Source organism: Myotis yumanensis, unplaced genomic scaffold (assembly GCF_028538775.1).
Source record: "Myotis yumanensis isolate MYYU_CA2020_CCGP unplaced genomic scaffold, mMyoYum1.0.hap1 SCAF_19, whole genome shotgun sequence".
Lineage (NCBI taxonomy): Eukaryota > Metazoa > Chordata > Mammalia > Chiroptera > Vespertilionidae > Myotis > Myotis yumanensis.
The window spans coordinates 27,906,549-27,931,100 of NW_027223770.1; the positions used below are offsets into that span (position 1 = coordinate 27,906,549).

General features: G+C 60.7%; 1 protein-coding gene across 1 annotated transcript in view; it reads left to right on the plus strand.

Annotated features, from left to right (window-relative positions):
* The window catches only part of TMEM132C (transmembrane protein 132C), a 72,297-nt gene that overhangs the window by 38,963 nt on the left and 8,782 nt on the right, over window positions 1-24,552 (plus strand). The window contains exons 3-6 of the mRNA XM_070399462.1: window positions 7,964-8,110; window positions 15,194-15,199; window positions 15,288-15,465; window positions 23,520-23,663. Of these exons, the coding sequence (XP_070255563.1) occupies window positions 7,964-8,110; window positions 15,194-15,199; window positions 15,288-15,465; window positions 23,520-23,663 (475 nt within the window). The remainder of the gene's footprint in view (window positions 1-7,963; window positions 8,111-15,193; window positions 15,200-15,287; window positions 15,466-23,519; window positions 23,664-24,552) is intronic.

The window sequence follows — 24,552 nt, forward strand, 5'->3', positions numbered from 1 at the left end:
CCGCGACCCTCTTGCCGCCCAGCGAGCTCCCTCCCTCCCTCCCGCGTCAGGGGGTCCCCTTGTTCTCCTCTGGACGGAGCCGCGGGCATGAATATTCATGACCCCGTCGAACAAGATTTTTATTGAAAACCAAAATGGGGCTGAAGTTTCCCGTTTGCGGCTCTTGGGCGGGAGCGTGAAAGAGCCATTGAGCCGTCCGGGCGGGAGGCAGCGGGCCCGGCCGTGGGGTTTGGCCGAGAATGTCCGTTTCGGGCGACTGAGGGGATCCCCCCTTTTGGCAAAAAAACCCCCAAAAACATCATCTTTTAAAAAGTCTTATCTTTACACAATTCCCTTTTCCATCCGGGGGCGTCAGAGGAGGACAGGACAATGACGATGAACGAAACGAACGTGATTTTTATTTTTCCTGGTCGCCCTGCGTGAGGATAAAATTTAAAAAAGAAGAAACAGGCTTGACGGGTGCTCCCCACGCTTCCGATTCCTGGAAAATCGACCCTCTCCCTCCGTTTTAATCTGTGCCTCCGCCCGCCTCCCCCTGCGGGAGGGGGGGCTGCGTGTTTCGGGGGCTCCATTAATCAGGTGTTTTCTTCCCCGCGCGTCCCCGCGTTCGGGGCCTCGCATCTGTCATCAGACCCATTGTTCCCTGGCAGGAAGTAAATGCAGCGCCCAAAACGGATTGCGATCCCCACCGAAATGTGAAGGCTCCTCGCCGGGTTCGTGCCAACGATATTGATTTATGGGGAAAGGTATCCCTCCCTGAGAGTCTTTGTAATCCAGCGAGTTTATTCCTGGCCGGTGGGGGCGGGTTTGAGGCTTGGAGCCAGAAGCCACTCATCGTGTGTATGAAGCACCTACTACGTGCAACCCAGATGGAAGGAGGTCCTCGCAGTACTTACATCCTGCGGGTGGTCAGGCCGTTCTCGGGCGACAAAATATAGTGGCTTAAAAGTGCGGTGACATTCGTCTTTCTTGAGTCTCCCTTGGCATGTCTGACATCCAGAAACGATTTGGAGAAGGGAAGGAAGACAGCAGGGGTGTGAGCGATTTGCATGGGAGGAGGGGGGTCGGGGGCTTGAGGGGACGGTCCGGAGTGGGGTCTGTGCTTTGCTGTTAGCTTTTGGGTCGATGGCTTTATTTTTAAAAATATATATATTTTATTGATTTTTTAAGGAGAGGAAGGGAGAGGGATAGAGAGTTAGAGACATCGATGAGAGAGAAACATCAACCAGCTGCCTCCTGCACGCTCCCCACTGGGGATGTGCCCGCAACCAAGGTCCATGCCCTTGACCGGAATCGAACCTGGGACCCTTCAGTCCGCAGGCCGACGCTCTAGCCACTGAGCCACACCGGCCAGGGCTGGGTCGATGGCTTTAAATGGTTAAATAACCACAGACTTAGTTCTCATGGTCACCTTCCATTTTATCGAGAGATGGAAGTTTTCTGCTCATAATAGTAACATCGCGTTTCATGGGCTAGTCATTGTACAAGTAAAAAGGGGAAAAAGGCAGATTGTTGTAAAGGAAAATATTCAGGAAATGCAGGATGATTAGAATGTGGATTTGAGAACCTTTATGGGGGGAAGGTACACCCACAGGGCTGTTCCCGTGAGCAGAACGCATGCCTCCTGGTCCCCAAATAATCACCGAAGAAAGAGACGCAAGACCAGACCCCATGGGCCTTTCACCACGTGGTGTGGCCTTGGGCCTGCCTTTTTGTTTGCTAATCCTCACCCAAGGGTAAATTTTCCATTGATGTTTAGAGAGAGTGGAAGGGAGAGGGAGACAGAGAGAGAGACAGAGAGAGAGAGAGAGAAACATCGATGGGTTGCCTCCCACTCTGCCCCCACCAGCTCTGGGGATCCAGCCCGCGACCTGGGGATCGAACCGTGACCTCCTGGTTCATAAGTTGATGCTCAACCACTGAGTCACCCTGGTGACCATGAGAACTAAGTCTGTGATTATTTAACCATCTACAGCCATTGACCCAAAAGCTAACATTGAACCGTGACCTCTGGTTCGTTCTCGGAGATGGGCGCCTTGTGGGCTGGTGCCGTTAGGACGGGCCGGTTCACGGAGACGTGGGCACGTTTTTGTTTTTTTACCCCTCCTTCCAGTCTCTCTAAAGAAAAAAAAATCAATGGAAAAGCAGCCTCGGGTGAGGGTTAAACAAAATTAGAAAGGGAGGCTGCGCCCGCATTGCGAGCAGGAGGCGCATCCGGATCCGAGGAGAAACCTCCTCTAGGACTGTTTACCCCGTCTCCGCCCCGTGTGCTGGGGCGGTTTCTCTCCCTAATCACTTTGTTTGGGGAAATTTAAAGACAAAACAAAACAACAAAAACAAAACCCGCCCCGGGCGGGCGGCACAATGGGAGAGGCAGCTGCGGCAAATTCCTGTTCTTCACGTTTTAAATGCACATTGTCAACCTCCCGGGAGCGGGCTGTGCGGGTCGCTGAGGACACGGAGGGGCTGGCGCCTCAATGATGGAATTAACGGCGCTTGTGCCCTAAGGAGGCGGCAACCGGAGGCGGGTGGTTCCGAGACGCGAGCCGGCGCGGTCACACTGTGTTTTTTGTTTCTCCTCTTCCCGATTGTTGCTGCTGTTGCCGCTGTTACTCTGTGGGCCGGGACCCATGGGCTCCATCCGCCCTCCACCCCCCATGCCACCCCCACCCCCACCTCTCCACCCCCAGAGGCCGGGGCTCACGTGGAACCCGTGCCGGGTCGGGCCCAGCGCTGTTTGAGGTTCTGCAAAGGGGAGCCGGCAGGATTGGACGCTGAGACCGAGTCCTCCTGCGCCGCCTCGATTGGCTGCCTTGGACCAGCTTCTCCCCGCCCACCTGCCCACCTGTCCATTCCGGGTTCACCAAACCAGGTGTGTGTCCATCTCGCCTTGGTCCCTCCCTTCCTGGGGCTTCGAGTCCAGGGCAGGAGAGGGGAGGAGGTCTGTGGTCACACAAGAAGGTGAGGATGGCCCGGCTGGCCTGGCTCAGGGGTTGAGCATCGACCTATGAACCCGGAGGTCACGGGTTCGATTCCCCGTCAGAGCACATGCAGGGATTTGGGCTCGATCCCCAGTGCGGGGTGAGCAGGAGGCAGCTGATCCATGGTGGTCTCTCATCACTGATGTTTCTCTCCCTCTCCCTCTCCCTTCCTCTCTGACATCAATAAAAATATATTTTTTTAAAAATGTGAGTGCTGTCTACGGTCCGGGCCGGCAGGCCGGCGTTGCCGGGTGGGAGTTGGAGGGCCTGGCTGTGGGGGGGGGTCAGGGCCCGGCGGGGACCCGTATCCCTGCAGCTGAGCAGGTGTTGGGAGCACCTGTCCATGAGCACGGGGTGAGCAGGGGGAAGGTGTTACTTAGGCAGAGGGTGAGCTGTTGGGATGCAGGACCGGCACTGGGGTGTCAAGGAGGACGGCCAGGTGCAGGCGCTGCCTGAGGCCCTGGGAGGGGCCCAGGTGAGGCGGGAGCGGGGTGGGCGGGGCTCGGACCTTCTCAGAGGCCAGGGAAGCCCTTGTGGAGGAGAGGGATCCAATTCTGTTAAATTTTTATTGATTCCAGAGAGGAAGGGAGGGGGAGAGGGAAATAGAAACGTCAATGATGAGAGAGAATCACCGGAATCGAACCCGAACCCTTCAGTCCACAGGCTGGCGCTCTATCCACTGAGCCACACCGGCCAGGGCTCTGAATTCCGTCCGTTTATACAGCAGGGCTGGCATCTCGGAAAATACAGATCCCGCTCAACGTGGGCTTTCCCGACAGCGTTCTTATTGCACACGGAAACGCATTCTGCATTGTGACCTAGAACATGTGCAAGTGTGAATGTAGAAAACACATGTGTGACCCACGTTCTCATGTAACATCTGTGTGTGTGCATTTGTATGTGTGTGTGTGTATTTGTGCGTGTGTGCTTGTGTGCACGCGTGTATAGATACCCGCGCACACTGTATACTTAACGCTTGGATCTGAAACAAAGGGTCACAGAGCGATGCTTCCCGCTGCCCGGGTGCCGGCCGGCCCTTCCCCGCCGTCCTCCTCTGGTTTGAACGCAGTGGCCTGCGGCGTCTCTCTGGAAAGCGCCGATGGGGCATTTCTGTGCCCTGAGGAGCCGGGCTCAGTGGTGGGCAGGGCGCCAGCCTGGCTGCTGGCCACTCGTGTAATTGTTCGGGGTGACCAGGCGGGAGCGCCGTCCGGAGGCAGAGAAAGCGGCTGCTGACTCGCCGCCACGGCCTAGCTGTGCCGGGCGACCTCACTCTGGTGACCTCGGAGGGAAACGGGTTCTCCACCTCCGGGGACCAGCCTCAGCCCTGCTGGTTTCCGGCGGGTTCTGTAGGGGGTTCCGTGGCGTTTTCCGTGGTGGGTTCCGTGGCGGGTTCCGTGGCGGGCTCCGTGGCGGGCTCCATGTCAGGCTCCATGGCTGGTTCCGTGGCATCTTCTCGTGGCTTGTTAATCCCCTGCATCCCCGGGAGGGAACAGCGGGTCTGGAGGAGCTGACCCTCCAACAGTTGCTCATTTCGAAGGAAAAGGAGCAGAACAGGGGAAGGAGGAGCAGAGGGCGAGATGCAGTTACTAAGGCAGTGGCTCGTGTCAATCACACTCAGAGCCAATCAGCTCCAGATGTGAGCCCACGGCTGCCGCGAGCCCCGCCCGCTGAGCAGCCAGGGAGGGACCACAGACCCCGTTAGAGAGCAAGCGATGCGTTCACAGGGTGATGGCCCTCCGTCGGTGGGCAGACCTCAAAGGGCTGAGCCATAGCCCTGCCAGTGTTCTCAGTGGTTAGAGCGTCTGCCCTCGGACTGAAGGGTCGTGGGTTCGATTCTGGTCGAGGGCAGGTACCTCGGCTGCAGGCTGGATCCCTGGCCCCCTCCCCCATGGGGGCGCGAGCAGGAGGCCACCATCCCCCGGTGTTTCTCCCTCCCCTCCTCCCGCCCTCCCGCGCTCTCTAAAGAATCATCAGGAAAATCCCTCGGGTGAGGATGCAAACACAAGCATAAATAAATAGCGTTTGGGGGTCCCAGGGGCTCCCCTTACCCTCCGCCAGGCAGAACCCTAACCACGCGCTTTTGACCGGGACACGCCGCCCGTTCCTGGGTGTGATTTGCAGCCACGTGTCGCGTGACAGTGGCCGTGTGTCATGTTCATAGCCCGTCGCGCCTCAAGGTCAGACCCCGAGATGGCGAGGCAACAAGATGGAACGGCCTGTCCCTCGACACAGACATTTCTCTCCCCTCTGAGGAGGCGGGGACGGGCGCCGTGTGGGCTGGTGTCGTTAGGACGTGGGAGGACGGGGGTTCACGGAGACGGGGGCACAAGGCGGCTGTCCGTCCGTCCGTCCGCCCAGCCACGCCGTCCACACGACAACATCTCCAGATTGTCACCTGCAAACACATCCACTCATTGTAACTTTCCCTGGTTTTCCTTCCTTCCTTCCTTCCTTCCTTCCTTCCTTCTTTCTTTCTTCCTTTCTTTCTTTCATTTTTTAAAATATATTTTTATTGATTTCAGAGAGGAAGGGAGAGGGAGAGAGAGAACATAAATGCTGAGAGAGAATCACTGACCGGCTGCCTCCCGCACGCCCCCCACTGGGGATGGAGCCCCCAACCCAGGTCTGTGCCCTGACCGGGAATCGAGCCGTGACCTCCTGGTTCTAGGTCGACGCTCACGCCCTGAGCCCCGCCGGCCGGCCGGCTCTCTCCCGGGCTCTGTCAGGTGTCGCTGTGCGAGGATCCCGGCCCCTTTAGCTGGCGTCCGGGTGACATGTCTGACGAGAGAGGCGGCCGTCCTGTTTGTCCATTCCGGTCGTCGCGTCGCCGCGTCGCCGGGCCGGGCACCGTGCGGAGAGAGGCGGGGTCTGGGGAAATCTCTATTCCTCCCGAACAGGAAACGCAATTAACAGAACCCACGGGCCTGGCTGCCGAGGATGGAACTAAATTGGGTGGAAATTGACCCAACCTGTCCCCGCGCGCCTGGAGGCGAGAGCCGTCCCTGCCCGCACACCAGGCGCCCCCCCCCGCCCCCCCCCCAAACACCTACCCGAGTGGGCTTCCCCGATTCCCGCCTCGGATGCCGGGTACGGAGGTCTCGGGCAGGGCGTCCTCCTTCCGGGAGAGCTGTTCCCCTGACAACGCCTCCCTCCTTTCTGCCACCTTTGTTTTCTTGTGTGTTTTTAAAATATATTTTATTGATTTCAGAGAGGAAGGGAGAGGGAGAGGGAGAGAGAAACATTAATGATGGGAGAGAAGCATTGATCAGTTGCCTCCTGCACGCCGCCCACTGGGGACCAAGCCGCAACCCGGGCCTGTGCCCTGGCCGGGAATCAAACCATAATCTCCTGGTTCATAGGTCGATGCTCAACCACTGAGCCACACTGGCCGGGCTGCAGCCGTGTTTAAAAAAAGGCCCTGGCCGGTTCGGCTCAGTGGATAGAGCGTCGGCCTACTGGCTGAAGGGTCCCGGGTTCGATCCCGGTCAAGGGCGTGAACCTCGGTGGCAGGCTCCTTCCCAGCCCGGACCCTGGTCGAGGTGCGTGTAGGATGCACCCCTCGGTGTGTGTCTCTCCCATCGATGTTTCTCTCTGTCTCTCCCTCTCTCTTCCACTCGCTCTAAAAATCAATGGAAAAATGTTCTCGGGTGAGGATTTTTAAAAAAGAAAAAACAATAAATTCACAGTTTTGGGAGCCAGCGTCCTATGACAGGGAGACAAAGGGAGAGAGAGAGAGAGAGAGAGAGAGAGAGAGAGAGAGAGAGAGAGAGAGATCGCCCAGGTCCCGATGGCCCCGTGGACGCCGGATTCATTTAAGATGTTTGCTTTCTCACTTCCCGCCCTTCCTTCCTGAAGTCGGTCTGTGTTGAGCGTCTGATACTTACAACCCGAGTGATTCCCGGCCGAGCAGGGAGCCCTCGCCCGGCCCCTCCGTCTCATGTCTCATCCGTCACTGCCGGCTGCACGGCGCTCGCTGGGCCGGGAGAGGCGCCGCACTGCAGAGGGAGGTGATAATGAGATTTAGGATCCAGAGGGAGAGAAGGAGTGACACCCGCTCCTCCGCCCGGAGGTCAGTGCGGCCGTTTCTCTCGGTGAGACCAGCCCGTCCGAGGCTCCCTCCGTGCTCAGATGATCACCCAGGGGGCGCGGTGTCTGTGGAGGGGGGCGAGGGGGGGCCCGCCGTGAGCTTCATTCGCTCGATTGTCTTTTCTTCCCGCCCCTGCGGAGTGAGGATGGGAGTGAGGATGTTTGCCTTTGATTTTTAGAGAGAGGAAGGGAGGGGAGGGGAGACATCAATGGGTTGCCTCCCTCACTCACCCCGAAATGCTTACCTAGATTCATGCCCTTGACCCCAAGTTGAACCCGCGACCCTCTGTCTGCCGGCCAACGTTCTAACCCCTGAGCCGCACCGGCCAGGGCCAGATTGTCTTTTAAAGAAGGCTCCGGGGCCCTGGCCGGTCTGGCTCAGTGGATGGAGCGTCGGCCTGAGGACCAAAGGGTCCCGGGTTCGATTCCGGTCGAGGGCGCGCACCCCGGTGGCAGACCCCCTTCCCGCCCTGCCCCCGCTCAGGACCGAGGGGCACGGAGGTGCCGTCTGTCAGGCAGAGGGCAGGCGTCCCCAGGGGGACAGAACCGGACCTGAGACTCAGGTTGAGCCACTGCTGCGACACCAGCGAAATTAAAAATATACATCATCGTGCGTTAATTATGCAGCAATCAGGCAGCGATACCTTTCACAGAGAAATTTGTTGTAGCCCGGCCGGCTTGGCTCCGCGGCTGAGCGTCGACCTATGGACCAGGAGGTCAGGGTTCGATTCCCGTCAGGGCACAGGCCCGGGTTGGGGCTCCATCCCCAGTGGGGGGCGTGCAGGAGGCAGCCAGTCCGTGATTCTCCCTCATCGTGGATGTTTCTCTCTCTCCCCTTTGGGCCCCTGGGGAAGACCGGCACTAACCCTGGGCTCTCTCTTGCCGTCTCCCCCCAGGGCCAAGGTGAAGAAGGGGGTGAACGTGCTGAGCGCGCGGCCCAGCGAGCCCGGCCAGTGGGCGGTGCGGCAGGAGCTGGGGGCCGGCGGGAAGCACAGCACCATCACGGTGGTCTGCCAGCGCCTGGGGCCCGGCGCCCGCAACAGGTAGGTGCGCCCCGCAGGTGAGCGCCCGACACGCACGGTCAGGAGCTCTGGATGCCCCACCCCACCTCACGCCAGAGGCTGGGCCCGCTGGCAGGATGGAACCCGGAGGGCAGGGCGTGATGCTGCCTGTGTGTTGTGCGGGCTTCGGAGCAGAGATGCGCTAGCGAGGTCCTACTGTGCGTCACCGAGGCTCAGGAGTTAGCGAGGTCCCACTGTGCGTCACCGAGGCTCAGGAGTTAGCGAGGTCCTACTGTGCGTCACCGAGGCTCAGGTGAGTCAGTGAGGTCCTACTGTGCGTCACCGAGGCTCAGGAGTTAGCGAGGTCCTACTGTGCGTCACCGAGGCTCAGGTGAGTCAGTGAGGTCCTACTGTGTGTCCCCGAGGCTCAGGAGTTAGCGAGGTCCTACTGTGTGTCACCGAGGCTCAGGAGTTAGCGAGGTCCTACTGTGCGTCACCGAGGCTCAGGTGAGTCAGTGAGGTCCTACTGTGCGTCACCGAGGCTCAGGAGTTAGCGAGGTCCTACTGTGCGTCACCGAGGCTCAGGCGAGTCAGTGAGGTCCTACTGTGTGTCCCCGAGGCTCAGGAGTTAGCGAGGTCCTACTGTGCGTCACCGAGGCTCAGGAGTTAGCGAGCGAGGTCCCACTGTGCGTCACCGAGGCTCAGGTGAGTCAGTGAGGTCCCACTGTGCGTCACTGAGGGGGAGAGGGAGGATAGGTGATCCATTCACACAGTTCCAACCTCAAAACCTCGAGACAATGACAAGCAGACTCTACCCCAGCCTCCCTCACCCCGCTCCCGCCCCAGGCCATCGGGGTTCAAACTTCTACATAGACCTTCCGTCGATACTTGTTTTATGCATGTGCAGCACACACGCGCACACACACACACGCACACACGCACACACACACACACACGCTCAACCCCTGAGCCCTGAGATGGGGGAAAGGCAGTGCTCCCCCTGCCTGCACGAAGGGCGATATACACGTTTCTAAGGGATGCGACAGGCCCTGGCCAGGTCACTCAGTACCTTAGAGCAGTGGCTGGCAAACCGCGGCTCGGGAGCCACATGCGGCTCTTTGGCCCCGTGACATGGGCCACCGAGTCTCAATCGCACTGTCCGTGCGCGCCGCACGTGGCATTCTGTGGAAGAGCCACGCTCAAGGGGCCAGCTTGCCGCCCGCTGCCTTAGAGCATGGTCCGGATGCGCCAAGCTCGCGGGTCCCATCCCCAGTCGGGGCACAAACAGGAACCGGCCGATGTCCGGCCCTCGGGGTCAGGGCTTGAGCGCCCACCTACGAGCCAGGAGGCCCTGGTCCGATTCCCGATCAGGGCACATTCTCCGGTTGCAGGATCCCAGGGTGGGGCGTGCGGGAGGCAGCCGATCGGTGATTGTCTCTCATCATTCGTGTTCCTGCGTCCCTCTCCCTCTCCCTTCCTCTCTGAAATCCACGAAAGTATATTCACAAGAAAAGACAAGAGTACGTATCAGAGGAACAGAGGGCTCCCTAACCCAGGAGTGAGGCGCAGGAGGGGCGGGCGGGAGGGAAACCATAGGAGCGGGTTTTCGTTCCGCCCGCGGCTCCTGTCAGCCCGGCGACACCGCGTGACAGCGAGGCGAGGCGCTGGGAGCCGCGCCGAGAGGCAGCGGAGCCGACAGGTAACTGGGCGAAGCGGCCGTCCGCGCGTCTGTTGGGGACGATAAGATTCCAGGCTGCGTGTCTCCTTCCCGGGGACACGGGTGCGGCCGGCCCGGGTGAGCTCCTCATTGTCTCCGGTGAAGCGAGCGTCGCTGACACCGCGCCTGAAATAGCACCCGGTCGCCTGGGGCTCCTGCCAACGGCGAGAGAGACAAAAGGGGACGCATGAGCGAGAGCGGGGACCGCGGCAGGTGCACGGAGCCCCCGCTGCCCCGGCCCGGCTCCCTCCTCTCCGAGTCCCGTCCGCTCCTCCCCGCACGCCTTGCTTCCGCCGTCACCGTGAGGGGGGAGGGAGGATGAAGGCTCTGCGCTGGCCACGTTGGGGAAATACAGAAAAGCACCCAAACCGGAGTGAGTCCAGCCGGGGTTCCGTCCGACTCACACCACCGCTGCTCTCCAAAGAGGGGTGTGGGGGGAGGAGGAAAAGGCAGACACCCCGGCCGGTGTGGCTCAGCGGCTAGAGCGCCGGCCTGCGGACCAAAGGGTCCCGGTCCGATTCCGCTCAAGGGCACGGACCCCGGTGGCAGGCTCCTCCCCGGCCCCGGGCCCTGGTCGGGGCGCGTGCAGGAGGCAGCCCATGGATGTGTCTCTGTCGCATCGATGTTTCTCTCTGTGTCTCCCTCTCTCGTCCACTCTCCCTAAAAACCAGTGGGAAAACGTCCTCGAGGGAGGATTCAAAGGAAGAAAACGCAAGGACAGAAACACACTCTCACGCTCACCCCACGACGGCCACGCCGAGCAAAGACGCAGGACGCATTCGGACGTTTCGCCGGCGTCTGGTCATTAACGACACGCGAGTGTGCGCGGCCTCACGCATCCGCTTTGGCGTGGGCGTCGGGAAGAACGGCTCCGATGGTGGGTCTGGGGTTAGACTCCCTGCAGAACCTGCCCGGTTTCTCCTCATTTTCCTGCCTTCGCGGATGCTCTCGCCGACGGACAGACACCAGAGGACAACGACTGAACCAGACCCTTTGGGGTTTTTTTTCCCACATGAAGCTCAGAGGTATAACTCGGGTGGGGCCGGTGAGCGGCTCCACGGGGCCGTCGGGCGCCCAGGCTCCTTCTCGCTTCTTGCTCGGCCATCTTTGGCCCGTAGTCGGTCCCTGCCTCATGCTCACAAGATCGCGGCGATGGCTCCGGGCATCTCACCTGAGTCCCAGGCCCTGAGCGAGCGAGCTCGTCCCCAGCCTGGGACACAGTCGGGCCCAGACGGGTTACACCTGCCGGTGGCAGCTGCCCAGCACTCGGGGCCTGCCGTCCGGACGCGGCTGGTGACCTGGTCAGAGTCCCAAGGCCCCGTCCTGAGGCCGCAGGGCGACACGTCTCCGCTTTGCCAGTATCTCACGCTGATGTCACCATCTTTTTTCCTTCTACATAAATAAACTTATTTCAAGAGGAAACTGTGTGTCATTCCTAAACAGGAAAACCCAGTGCCCGGCCTGTGTGGCTCAGTGGTTGGGCACCGACCTATGAACCAAGAGGGCACAGGCCCGGGCTGCGGGCTCCATCCCCAGCGGGGGGCGTGCAGGAGGCGGCCGGTCCGTGATTCTCTCTCATCCCTGATGTTTCTCTCTCTCTCTCTCTCTCCCTCTCTCTGAAATCCATTTTAAAAATAAGAAGAAATGAAGAATTATACAACAAAACAAACAAACAAAAAACCTCGTGTCCGTAGCCACGGGTGAGAGGGAAGCATGAAAATGAACGCGGCCGCAGCGCTGGCCCCGCATGCTCTCGCCCGCGGAGCCGCGTGGCCCTAGAAGGCCCCCCTCCCCCAGGGCCCCCCTCCCCCAGCGCCCCGAGAGCTGGCGCCTGAACCCGAGTCTTTTGTGGGAACAGATGGATGCGTTGGAAACAAGGATGTAGGTCAGGCCTCGAAGCCAGGCAGCCGCCCGCCTGCTGCTCCCGCCGCAGAGGGAGTCGCTGACGACGATCTGAGAGCTCCCCACTCCGCGCTCCCACGGAAAGGCCTGGCGAGCTGGGGGCGGGGTCTGGCCCGGCGTTCAAGGCCTCGGGAAAGGTCCCTGTCAACGTGGATTCATGGCCTCTTCCTCGGCCAGCCCTCCCCCCTCCCTTCAGGGCCCCTCAACCCCGTTCTTTCCGCGTTGCCCCCCGCACCCCCTCTCCCCGGTGATCATTTCTCTCCCCTCCAGAGTGTTCCTGCCTCCCAGGCCTCCTTCTCTGCTTACGGATGATCAGGTGCAAAGTAATTCCCAAAGAGACCCCTCCCTCCTATTTTATGGAGGGAAATTTTACGTTTCTTTTTAATTTATTTCTTTTTTAATAATCAAGACAGCTATTTTTAAAAGCAAATTAGATCCTAAAAAGCATTGCTCTGAAAGGGGATTTCTTTCTTGTGCCTGCGCCCCGATGGGGCGGGATAGAGCCTGCAGCCCAGACCCGTGCCCTCCAGTGCACGGGCCAAGGCTCTAACCACTGAACTACACCGGCCAGGGCCACAACAGCCCTGGGACTTTTAAATGCCCCAAACCTGTGGCCGCGCAGGTCCCCCGGGGAGAGCGTAGCCCGCCGCCGGCGCCGACCACGGAGGTTTATCACGGCGGCGGCTGTGAGAGACGGGCGTCAGCGGGTCGAGTGAATCGGGCGCGCCCACGGAGGGGAATGTCATGTGGCCGTTTAAAATGAGTTGTGGCTGCCTCTGCTGATCGGGAACGTCCTCGAAGAGACATTGCGAAGCGAAGGAAAACAGAAAAGAAGAAACAGCCAGGCACCAACCAGCAGCGCTCGGGGCCTGCTCACACTTGAGGTGGAAAATGGGAAGAACCCTGGCCGGTGTGGCTCAGTGGGTAGAGCATCAGCCTGCGGGCTGAAGGGTCCCCAGTTCGATTCCGGTCAGGGCACAGGCCCGGGTTGTGGGCTCGATCCCAGTGGGGGGCGTGCAGGAGGCAGCCGGTCCACGATTCTCTCTCATCATGGATGTGTCTCTCTCTCTCTCCCTCTCCCTTCCTCTCTGAAATCAATAAAAATATAGTTTTTAAAAAACGGGAAGAGATGCTTCCCCATCCAGTTTCATGGTTGAGCCTTGAGGACACTCTGCTCAGTGCATGAGGCAGACACACAGGACGCACGCCGCCCGATTCCACCCCCAGGAGGGCCCTGAGCCTTCAAACCCACGGAGACAGGGAGTGGCTGGAGGGGGCCGGGCGCTGGGGGAGGGCGGGGTGTTTCGAGGGGACAGAGTTTAAAGGAGACAAGATGGAGCGAGTTCTGGAGGTGCCGGCGGGGGGGGTCGCCTGACTGAATGCGCCGGACGCCGCGGAACCGTGGCTTGGTGGCTGCGACGGCCACGTTTCTATCGTGTGCATTTGACCACAATTAAAAATAAAATAGAGGCGAGTATTTGTCAATGGACAGCGAGGGGGTGGGAGGGGGTCTAAGAGGTGAAGGGTCCGGGGTGAGGGGGAAACTTTGTCTCCTTCTCTGTGGCGTTTGGACTTCGCTCCTGTGTGTGTGTGTGTGTGAGCGTGTGTGTGTGAGCGTGTGTGTGAGCGTGTGTGTGTGTGTGAGCGTGTGTGTGAGTGTGTGTGTGTGTGTTGCGTGTGAGTGTTGAGTGTGTGTGTGAGTGTGTGAGTGTGTGTGTGTGAGTGAGTGTGGTGAGTGTGTGTGTGAGTGTGTGTGTGTGTTGAGTGTGTGTGTGTGTGAGTGTGTGAGTGTGTGTGTTGAGTGTGAGTGTGTGTGTGTGTGAGCGTGCGTGCGACAAAGTATCTTCTTAAGCGTCAAAAAATTGCAAACCATGACAGTAGTCAAATCCAGGTGAGCAGCAGATGTTGTAAATGCTAATGCACGCTCGTGTGTCACTATAGCCTAGGGCCGTGGTCGGCAAACTGCGGCTCGCGAGCCACATGCGGCTCTCTGGCCCCTTGAGTGTGGCTCTTCCTAAGCCTTAGGGGGACCCTCATTAAGTTAATAACAATGCACCTACCTATATAGTTTAAGTTTAAAACATTTGGCTCTCAGAAGAAATTTCAATCGTTGTCCTGTTGGCATTTGGCTCTGCTGACTAATGAGTTTGCCGACCGCTGGCCAGGGTTGCGGGATGCATTGCTGATGGACGTGTGCAGGCGTGTGCAGGCGTGTGCAGGCGTGTGCGGGCGTGTGCTGCAGACCTATTAGCGGGATCTGTTAGCAGCCTCTGACCTACTTTGCCAGGCGGGTTCGGCGCCGTCGAGGTCCAGGCGCCGGCAGCGGCGGGGAGAGCTGGGCCGGCTGGTGTTTTCCGCGGTTACACAAGCAAACAGAACCGGCAACTGCCGCGGCGACTGGCATGTCCCGCGATGATGTGCGAGACGTGCCCGCCGCATCTCTCCTGGCTGCTCCCCCACCCCCCGCCCCCCGCCTTTCTCTGTCTAAGAGAAACAATCATGCCTCTGGCGGCAAGAAAATTGTGGCAACTATTAGGCAGGCGCTGGAGGGACAGAGGAAGGAAGATGAAAAGCCGATGGGAAGGCGCGTGAGCGTCAACGGAGAGACAACCCACAGCCGCTTGCGTGCCGATGGCCCTGTGTCCCCCGCCCCCCTTGTCCCCCCCTTGTCGCCGCCCCGAGAGCATCTCTGCAGCCACGTTCAGGGCGCGTCCTGGGCGCCTGACCACGGACCAGGTCTTGGCAGCCCCGAGAGCGCTGGGCGCTGCTCCCCCTGTGGGCGCAGGGACAGGGGATGGGGGGCGGATGTTGGGCCAGGGACCAGGCGACCCCGATCCCAGACTCTGCTCTTCATTTCACCCCCTTAGTGGACACTCAGGGACCCTTCAGGCTGGGAGGGGGCGGGGAACGGAGTCTGTAACCAAGGTACACGCCCTTGACTGGAATTGAACCCGGACCCTTCCGTCCCCGGGCCGACGCTCCAACCACTGAGCACACCGGCCGCGGCTGTCGGTCACTTGTGTCTGTGGCCACGAAGCCGTGGGCAGTGGGCAGTGGCTTTGGAACTAAAATCCTGCACGGACGATCGTGTGTATGTGAGTGTGTGTGTGAGTGTGTATATGTGTGTGCACGTGTGTGTGTGCACGTGTGTGTGCATGTGTGTATGTGTGTATGCATGTGTGTGTATATATGTGCGTGTATGTGTGTGAGTGTGTGTGTTTGTGTGTGCATGTGAGTGTGTGTGCATGCGTTGAGTGTGTGTGAGTGTGTGTATGTGTGTGAGTGTGTGCGCATGCATGTGTGTGTGTGTGTGTGTGTGTGTTGGGGGTGCAGTGATTGAGCCCCCAATCACTTTGGGCTTCTTAAGCCCCCTCCCCCCTCCATTTTCTTACGAGATGAGGTTCAGTCGCTAAGGGGTTTGATAACCCGGGTCTCCCGTCCTCGGCCCCGCCTGCTGGCGTCTTGTCCGGCAGGTGCTGCCCAGAAGGTGTGTCGCTTCCCCTCAGATCCTCGTCCGGGCGGCCGGGGGGCAGAGGGTGGGCGGGACAGGAGTCCCCGCCGGGCACCGCGGCCTCACGCGTCCCCATGTCCCCGCAGGAGCAGCGCGCTCACCGAGGTCGTGCAGCTGAGCTTCGAGATCGCCGGCTTCAGCAGCCTGTCGGGCTCGCAGCCCATCGCCTGGCAGCTGGAGTCCCCGCGCGCGGGCGCCTCGGGCAGCGCCGTGTCCGAGCTCTTCGTCAGCCAGCAGGACCTGGTGGGCATCGTGCCTCTGGCCACGGTAAGCCTCGCGCGCGTGGGTGTGTCCCGGGCCCTGCCCCTCGGCCGGGAGGCTGGCCAAGGCATGTGTGGCTCGCGGATTCACAGGCTGCGTGTCCATCGCCCCCACCCGGCCGGGGCTCCGCGCCCCTGGTCCGGCCGTCCTCGGGCTGCGCTCGCCCTGCAGGGCCTCCCCCGGGGCAGCGAGCAGGTGGAGACCAGGTGGCCGCGGCGGCCAGGCCCTAGGAGCTGCCGTGACCAGGCGTGTAACTGGTGGCTAGTTCGGTGTCTCGGGGTTTCCCACCAGAGTTTATCTTTAAAGTATGTTTGTGTTGGTTTCAGGGAGGAAGGGAGAGGGAGGGAGAGAGAAGGAAACATCCAGGAGGAGAGAGAACCATGGCCCGGCTGCCCCCTGCACGCCCCCCACTGGGGATGGAGCCCCAACCCGGCCTGTGCCCCGACCGGGGATCAAACCGTGACCTCCTGGTTCACAGGTCGACCCTCAACCCCTGAGCCCTGCCGGCCGGTTCTCGTTTTAACGATGATGAGCCTGACTGGAGGGGAGATGGGCAGCAGGTGGATGAGGGAGGAGCCACCTCCTCCCCAGCATGACTCGGGGCCGCTCGTGCCAGAGCGAGAGGGACGCCCATGAGCGGCTCGAGGGTCCGGGTCCCTCTCCTTCCCCCCGGTTATTAGGAAGTGAGGACAGAGGCCATGCCATTCCCCTTGCGGCCTGGGGTCGGGCGGTCGTGGCCTCCGCAGCCCCCTCCCCCGCTGACGGCTGCAGGCGGCGGGCGGCTCAGGCCCACAATCGGTGAGTGGCCGTGTCCTGGGAGCGGCCTGTCCGATCTCGGTGATCAGACCTGCAGTCACTGAGGAGCCGCCCCCCACCCCGTGTATCCCAGGCGCGGGCTGTGTCCGCTGAGAGGTTCTGGGTCACACCTTGTCTGAGCCGCCTGCGCCCTGCGATGGAGGAAACATCGGCCTGGGAAGCGCAGGGAACCCCCTGCCCCTCCCCCCCCCCCCGCCTCGTGCTGGAGGGTCTTGGAAGTAAAGAGAAAGGCGTTGTGCGGGTTTCGTGTTCAGGAGCCTGTGTGGGTGCCGCCTGCAGGGGAACGAAGCTGGCTCCTTGCCTTCCACACGGATGGGAGCGGCGAGGTGACGTGAGCTCTCTCCCTGGCCCCGACCGGCGCTTGTCACGGGGTTTAGAGAGGCCGGAACCAGCGCATTCGTTCATTGTATTGGAAAGCGACTCTCGGGACCCCATGGCGCCGGCACAGGGCCCCAGTCCCCAGAAGCCGCTGCGGTGAAGCTGTGGCCACTGGGGTGGCAGCAAAAACCTTAAGAGCCGATGGGTTGCAAGCTTGACCCACCCCCACCCCCCGGTAGGGGGCGTGCAGAAGGCAGTCGGTCCGTGATTCTCTCTCATCAGTGATGTTTCTCTCTCTCTCTCTTTCTCTCTCCCTCTCTGAAATCAATTAAAAAATAATCCTATATAACAAAAGTGTAATATGCTAAGTGTCTGACTGGTCGACCGTTTGCTCAACCGCTTGACCAGTCGCTATGACGTGCACTGACCACCAGGGGGCAGACACTCAGTCCAGTAGGTTAGCTTGCTGCTGGGGTCCGGCCGGTGGGGACTGGGCGAGCGGGCTGGACACGCCCTGGAGCCCTCCTGCCCTGCGGTCCCTCCCTGGCTGGCCGGCCCCAACCGGCCCCTATTGGGACTGGGCGAGATGGCCTGATCGGCCCCAATCACCGACCAGGCCAAGGGACCCCACCCGTGCTGAATGCGTGCACCGGGCCTCTAGGATATACATAAAAATTTTAACTGTAAGGCTGGCCGGAGCAGAGGAGGCGAAAACATGTTCCATTCATCTGCAAAAGGTTTGCATTTACCCGAGAGGTCAGCAGGGGGCAGCAGGGAGCCTGGTTCGGGGCGCACTGTCTGGGGTTGTCCTTCGAAGCCGGCCTCGCACCCGGCTCCTCAGCCCGGGCTCCTTAACCGGAGGGAGGAGGTGAGGACCACGGCCGGGGGGCTGGGGGGCCCGGCTCCCCGCGGACGGAGAGGAGCCGCCTGGCCGGCCTGGGCGTCCGGCCATCTCATTATTCAGACGCGGGATTGGCTGGTCCAGACAAGAGGCCATTTTGTATTTTTTAAATCCCAGTTTTACAAGGAAAAGTGACACGGGGAACGGCAGAGTCCCCCTAATTGCATGTATGTCAATAATTAATGGGAACGGCCGGCCGCATAAATCACGCCGGCGTGCGCTCCGCCGGCTGCCTCCAGTGACCCCTGTCATTTTCTTCAGCTTTTTCTTCTTCTTCTTCTTCTTCTTCTTTTTTTTTCCTGTTGGGGACGAGCCAGCGAGCCGGCCTTCTCACCGCCCTGTGATTTGGTTCCTTTTTAAATTCTCTCAGCGTCAGGACGGAATGCGATGTCTGAACAGCGTCTCCGTGGCTTCGAGCCAGGACACGCCAGAGGCATTTGCTTAAATCCGAAATGTTAGCAGAATGAACACGCTCGGCGTCGCGCGTCGTTGGGAGAGGCCAGTTACAGGGCGTGGAGCCCGGCTGGCCTGGCTCAGGGGCTGGGCGTCCACCTAGGAACCGGGAGGCCACCGTTCGATGCCCGGTCGGGGCACAGGCCCCGGTTGCGGGCTCGATCCCCAGTGTGGGGCGTGCAGGAGGCCGCCGAGCCATGGTTCCCTCTCACGTGGATGTTTCTCTCTCCCCCTGCCTTCGCCCTCCTCTCTTTCTAAAACCCGTGGGGAACGGGGTCCTCAGGGGAGGATTAGAGGAAAAGTGTCCGATCCAGCCAGGCACGTGCTGCAGGAGGCTGGCGTCCGAGAGGACGCGCAGTAGGGATGCACTTACGGAATTTCTTCGAAGGCGAAACTGTGCAGACGGAGGTCAGCTGGCCGACGGCCTGGACCCCGGGCAGGAGCAGAGACGGGCTGCGGTGTCGAGAGGGAGCCTGTCCGTGAAGATGGTTAAATTGTACCATGTGTCTGTTTTACCTGGAACGCGCCCTGGACCGGCCAGCAGGGTCAGGGGCCCGGCTGTGACTGGTGCGGGTTCAAAACCGTCCGTCACAGTTGTCCCTGCGCTGGGAGGTGGCGCGATGCCCATCTCCGCCACGAGGGGGCAGTGCCCTCCATCCCTTAGGCCGGCGGTTCTCAACCTTCCTAACGCCGCGACCCTTTCATACAGCTCCTCATGTGGTGGTGACCCCCAGCCATAACATGATTTTCGTGGCTGCTTCATCACTGTCATGTTGCTACTGTTATGAATCGTCATGTAAATATCTGATATGCAGGATGTATTTTCATTGTTACAAATTGAACATAATGAAAGCATAGTGATTAATCACAAAAACAATAGGTAATTATATATGTGTTTTCCGATGGTCTTAGGCGACCCCTGTGAAAGGGTCGTTCGACCCCCAAAGGGGTCGCGACCCACAGGTTGAGAACCGCTGCCTGAGGCGGTAGACGGTCCGTTTTCCATCTATAATTTTGCCCACGGAGGGTTCGTGGGGGGTTCCGGGTAGATTTGGGCCGTGCTGAAGGGAGCGTGTGTCCTCTGTGCCAGCAGGAAGAGTGGAATTCATCGGGGGCCAGGATGTGGGGCGTCACTGGCCTGCGTTCCTCAGCATCTCCCTGACCGATGCCCGGTGCCCGGTGCCCGATGCCCGGTGCCCGGTGGCCTGCGCTGCCCCGGCCTCATCTCAGCGCCCGCCCCACTCCCCAGTCCGGCCATCAGACACCCCGAGATCCCGGTGGCCACTCCCCTCTTTGCCTGCGTTACCCAGAGCTCATTCCTGGGCCCACAGCCCCCAACGCCACTGGATGAAAGCTGGGTGGGGACCGAGAAATTTCACCTCCAACACGCCCTCTCCCTTCCTCTCGAAAACCAATAAAAATCAGTACACGCTAAACCAGCGGTTCTCAACCTGTGGGTCGCGACCCCTTTGGAGGTCGAAGGACCCTTTCACAGGGGTCGCCTAAGACCGTCGGAAAACACACATATAATTACATATTGTTTTTGTGATTAATCACTATGCTTTAATTATGTTCAATTTGTCACAATGAAAATCCATCCTGCATATCAGATATTCACATGACGATTCATAACAGAAGCAACATGATAGTTATGAAGTAGCAACAAAAATAATGTTATGGTTGGGGGTCACCACAACATGAGGAGCTGTATAAACGGGTCGCGGCGTCCGGGAGGTTGAGAACCGCGGCTCTAACAGGATGGTGATGCCACAAGGACACACTGTTTCCTGGACTCGCAGCTGTAACCCGGCCTCTGCCCGCCTCATACGCCTCGTCCGAGTCCATTCTCCACGAGGCTGCAAAATAAATAAGATCAAATAAAGGACGTTTCTCTGGGACCCGCTGCCCCTAATTCGTGTCCCTCCCAGCGGAGGCTCCTGGTAATGGCTCGGCCGTGCGGAGGCGCGCCTCGTACCGGGAATTGCTTTCTTGTCTTAAACGAGCGCCTCGCAATAGCATCTCCATCTTGCATTAGCGGCAAATTGACGGGTAAGTGAGCCGGGCTCCCGCGCCCCGATGGCACCGGGAGCGAATTGGAAGTAAATGAGGTGGGAGCCGCGCCTCCCCGCCGTGTGCAGCCGGAATGAAGGACCCGGGTCCTCGGGGAGGGGGCGTGGGGGCCCGGCCGCCGCTCGCAGGATCGATCTGCTAAGTGGCTGACGGTGGCGAGGCCCCAGCTCCCGGGCGGGAACTGCGCGCAGGGAAGAGGGGTGAGGCTGGCTGGTCACTTCCTGCGAGAAGGTGTGAGCAGAGTCCTGTGCGGCGAGCACCCACGTGCCTGGACCCCCCAAGGTCACCTTGGCAAGACCCGAGACCTTGGGGGACTGACCTCCCGGGACCCCCACGGAGACCCACGGAAGAGCCGCATGGAAAGGAATTGCTACACGCGAAAGCTGTGTCGTCGTATGAACCAATGTCATCCCCGTGTGTTTAATTTTTAAAAATAATCCCGGCCGGCGTGGCTCAGTGGTTGAGCGTCAACCTGTGAACCAGGAGGTCAGGGTTCGATTCCCCGTCAGGGCACAGGCCCGGGTTGTGGGCTCCATCCCCAGTGGGGGGCGTGCAGGAGGCAGCCGATCCATGATTCTCTCTCATCATGGATGTTTCCCTCTCTCTCTCTCTCTCTCTCTCTCTCTCTCTCTCTCTTCCTCTCTGAAATCAATGAAAATATATATTTAAAAATAAAGTAAGAAAGAAGAGGGACATTTGGACACAGACACACACAGGGAAGAAAAGGCCATGAGTCAAGCGATGCAGAACTGGAGCCGTGTCTCTGCGAGCCGGGGGCACCCAGGGTGGTCGGCCGCCCCCCCTCCCTGCCCCCCAAGCTTAGAAGCGGCGAGGGAAGCTGTTCCCCTGTGGGTTTCAGGTGGAGTCAGCCCCGCCGACACCCTGATTTCCGACTCCAGCCCCCAGCCCGGAGCGGGGATCAATCTCTGGGTGCTGAGCCTCCCGTTTGTGGAGTTTTATGGCAGCCGCAGTCGGAAACGAAGAGGCGAAAGCATCCGTTACCGTAATGACGGTTATGATTATCGGGAGCCTGAGCGATGCCGCCTGGCGCCTGGCGAGGCCGCGGGCCGCAGTGATTGGTTCCGGGCGGGCGGCTCCTCGCACATCCGATCAGGATGCTGGACGCTCGCTGCTTCCAGGGGGGGCCTCCTCGGCGCCCTGCGGAGGTTTCTGGGAGGAACTGCAGAGATGGCAGGGGAGCCTGGCCCGTGTGGCTCAGTGGATAGAGCCTTGGACTGAAGGGACCCGGGTTCGATTCCCGGTCAGGGCACAGGCCCGGGTTGTGGGCTCGATCCCCAGTGGGGGGCGTGCAGGAGGCAGCCGATCCATGATTCTCTCTCATCATGGATGTTGCTCTCTCTCTCCCTCTGCCTTCCTCTCTGAACCCAATAAAAAACATTTTTTAAATATATATTTTATTGGTTTTTCACAGATAAAATTGGTTTTTCACTCCTGGGACACGGCCCCGGCCCCGTGGCCGGCGGGCCTGGCCTGACATCTCTGCGGTCCCTTCGCCGGCCTCGGGGTCTCTCGCTCCGGAAGCAGCCGCGCTCTTTATTTAGTTAAAACTGCCATCTGTGCAGCCACAGAAGACGGTGCCGCCGATTTGCATGTATGAGGGAGAATCGAATAACACGGCGTGTTTCTTCCGAGCCTCGGGCTCCGGCAAATTGGAGATGACAGTGATGTAACGGCCTGACTTCCTATTGATTCTCCTCAGCAAAGCAGAGCCGTCCCCGGTGTATGCAGGAGGGAGGGGGGGGATGGAGGGGGGGAGGGGGCAGCCAGACAGAGAGAAGCCATTTAGTCGCCCAGCGAGCGAACCTGAGTCCCGGCCGGACCTCGGGCGCGTCCCGGAGGCTCTGAGCCGGTTCCTGGGTGGGTTCTGGGCTCCGAGGGCCGCGGGGAGCAGGGCCGGGCGGCCTCCTGCAGCGCCTCCTGCGGGTAAAGACAGGTGGTGTCTGCTCCCTGCCCGCCCCGCGCCCGGGTTCCTCCGGGTCCGGCTGGGGCTGGGGTCCGTCCCCAAAGACAGTGCATGTTATGCATTTAAATTGTGCGCTGGGCCTGGCCAGTGTGGCTCAGTGGTTGAACATCGACTTATGAACCAGGAGGTCAGGGTTCGATTCCAGGTCAGGGCACAGGCCCGGGTTGTGGGCTCCGTCCCAGTGTGGGGCGTGCAGGAGGCAGCCGATCCAGGACTCTCTCTCATCACTGACGTTTCCCTCTCCCTCTCCCTCTCCGAGAGAGAGAGAGAGAGAGAGAGAGAGAGAGAGAGAGAGGAGCCGGCACTGGGAAGCTCACCCTCATTAACCCAGGCGGGAACCTGGGCGTTAATGGAGCCATTAGCCGAAGGCCGTCCTGCGGGAGGAGGAGGCGGAAGCCGGGCTCTGAGCTCATTACGGTAATGAACCTGGGAGCGGACTTGGACCTGGGAGCCCCGGGAGCATCCGCAGCATCTGGAACAGCCCCGTGCGCCTCCTCCCTGACGGTAGCCGGGCCCCGGAGTCCCGCGGGCCCGGGAGGAGCCGGACGGAAGCGAGGTCATTGCTGGCCGTAGGGCCCCAGTGTCGGACAGAGCGAGGCCAGGACTCCCCCCCCACCCCCGGGACCCAGGGCCCCTCCGCCGAGCGCATGTCATTAAAGGTCGCTGCTGGGCCAGTTGCTGCCCCGAGAAAGACCCGAGCAAACCTCTCCGCCCCGGCGTCTCCTCCCTTCCCGTCGAGCGGCGTTTCCGGGAGGGACTTGGGGAGACGTCAGCCCGAAGGGAAAGGGGCCCAGGGTGCCCCCTGTTCACCGCCTCCGCCTGAGAGAGGAGGGTCGTGCCCGCACTCCCGAGAGAGGTGTTCGCCCCCGGCCGAGTGGCTCAGCGGATAGAGTGTCAGCCTGCGGACCCAAGGGCCCCGGGTTCGATTCCGGTCCAGGGCAGGCACCTCGGTTGCAGGCTCCTCCCCGACCCGGGCCCTGGTCAGGGGGCGCGTGCAGGGGGCAACCCATCGATGTGTCTCTCTCACGTCCACGTTTCTCTCTGTCTCTTCCTCTCTCTTCCACTCGCTCTAAAAATCAATGGGAAAATATCCTCAGGGGAGGATTAAAAAAATAAATAAAAATGCATTTTTAAAAATACTCTCGAGGTCCCTCCAGGCTCTCAGAGGGTAAGACCGCCTTCTGTCTTACTCTGGAGAGCCTTCCCCGGTGTCAATGCGCCACAGCATTCTACACCCCCCCCCCCCCCCCCGCCCCGTCCTGCTGGCACCGGGCGGCTCCGGGCCTGGGCGACTGGCCACAGCGCTGCTGCAGACGGGGCGGCTGCTGCTGTCGGGAGCGAGGAGGGTGGCCGCTGATGCAGCGCGCTGTGCAACGCTCTCGGCCGCCGTCCCCACGGGGGGCGCTCTGCCCACAGGCCCGCGGTGGGGGCCGGGGTGTCGCGTCCACAGAGCCGGGCAGGCCCCCCCGCAGCGGCCGGCGCAGCCGCCCTGACCCTGGTGTGTCCGTTCCCCCGCAGGACTCGGAGCTGCTCAACACCGCCATCCTCACCGGGCGGACGGTCGCCCTGCCCCTCCGGGTGGTGTCGGTGGAGGAGAGCGGCGCCGTGGCCGACATCTCCGAGTCCGTGGAGTGCACGTCGGCCGACGAGGACGTCCTCAAGGTGAGGGGTCTTGGTGGTGGTTGTTAATCCTCAGCCGGGGTGTTTTCCCGCTGCCTGTTGGAGAGAGTGGAAGGGAGGGGGCGGGGGGAGAGAGAGACATCGATGAGAGAGACGCAGCCATCGGTTGCCTGCACACGCCCTGACTGTGACCCGGGGTGGAACCTGCAGCCCAGGTACGTGCCCTTGATCGGGAATCGAACCCGGGACCCTCTGGTGCGTGGGCCGACGCTCTGACCACTGAGCGACACAGGCCGGGGCTCGAGTGTGTCGAGACGTGGAGCACACCTCCCACTGCTGCCCGGGCCGGTGCCCTGTGACCGCGGGTGGCGAGGGCGGCTGTGCTGGACCGCAAAGGTCTAGCCCAGGGGTGGGCACACTTTTTGACTCGAGGGCCACGATGGGTTCTTAAACTGGACCGGAGGCCGGAACAAAAGCATGGATGGAGTGTTTGTGTGAATTAATATAAATTCACAGTAAACATCATTGCATAAAAGGGTACGGTCTTTTTTTTTTTTAGTTTTATTCATTTCAAACGGGCCGGATCCGGCCCGCGGGCCATAGTTTGCCCACGGCTGGGCTAGACTCTGAGCTGGACTTTGCCACCTGGGCACCCTGGACCTTCTCCCCCAGGTGATCCTACGGGGGGGGGGGGGGGCGCCGTGTGCCTTGTGGGGTGTCTGGAGGCTCCCTGCCGTCTCCCCGTAGAGGCCCACAGCACAGCCACTGTGTCCGGACACGAACTACACGCCCCGGCCTGTGGCCGGCTGTCCGCCCCCCCCCCCCCCCCCGTCGCTGCGGGAAGCCCCCCGTGTGTGCGTGCACCTGTGCCCACACTCGCGTGCGCGGGCAGCCCCGCGCGTCCCGGGGGGCAGTGTGTGGAGCGGCCCGG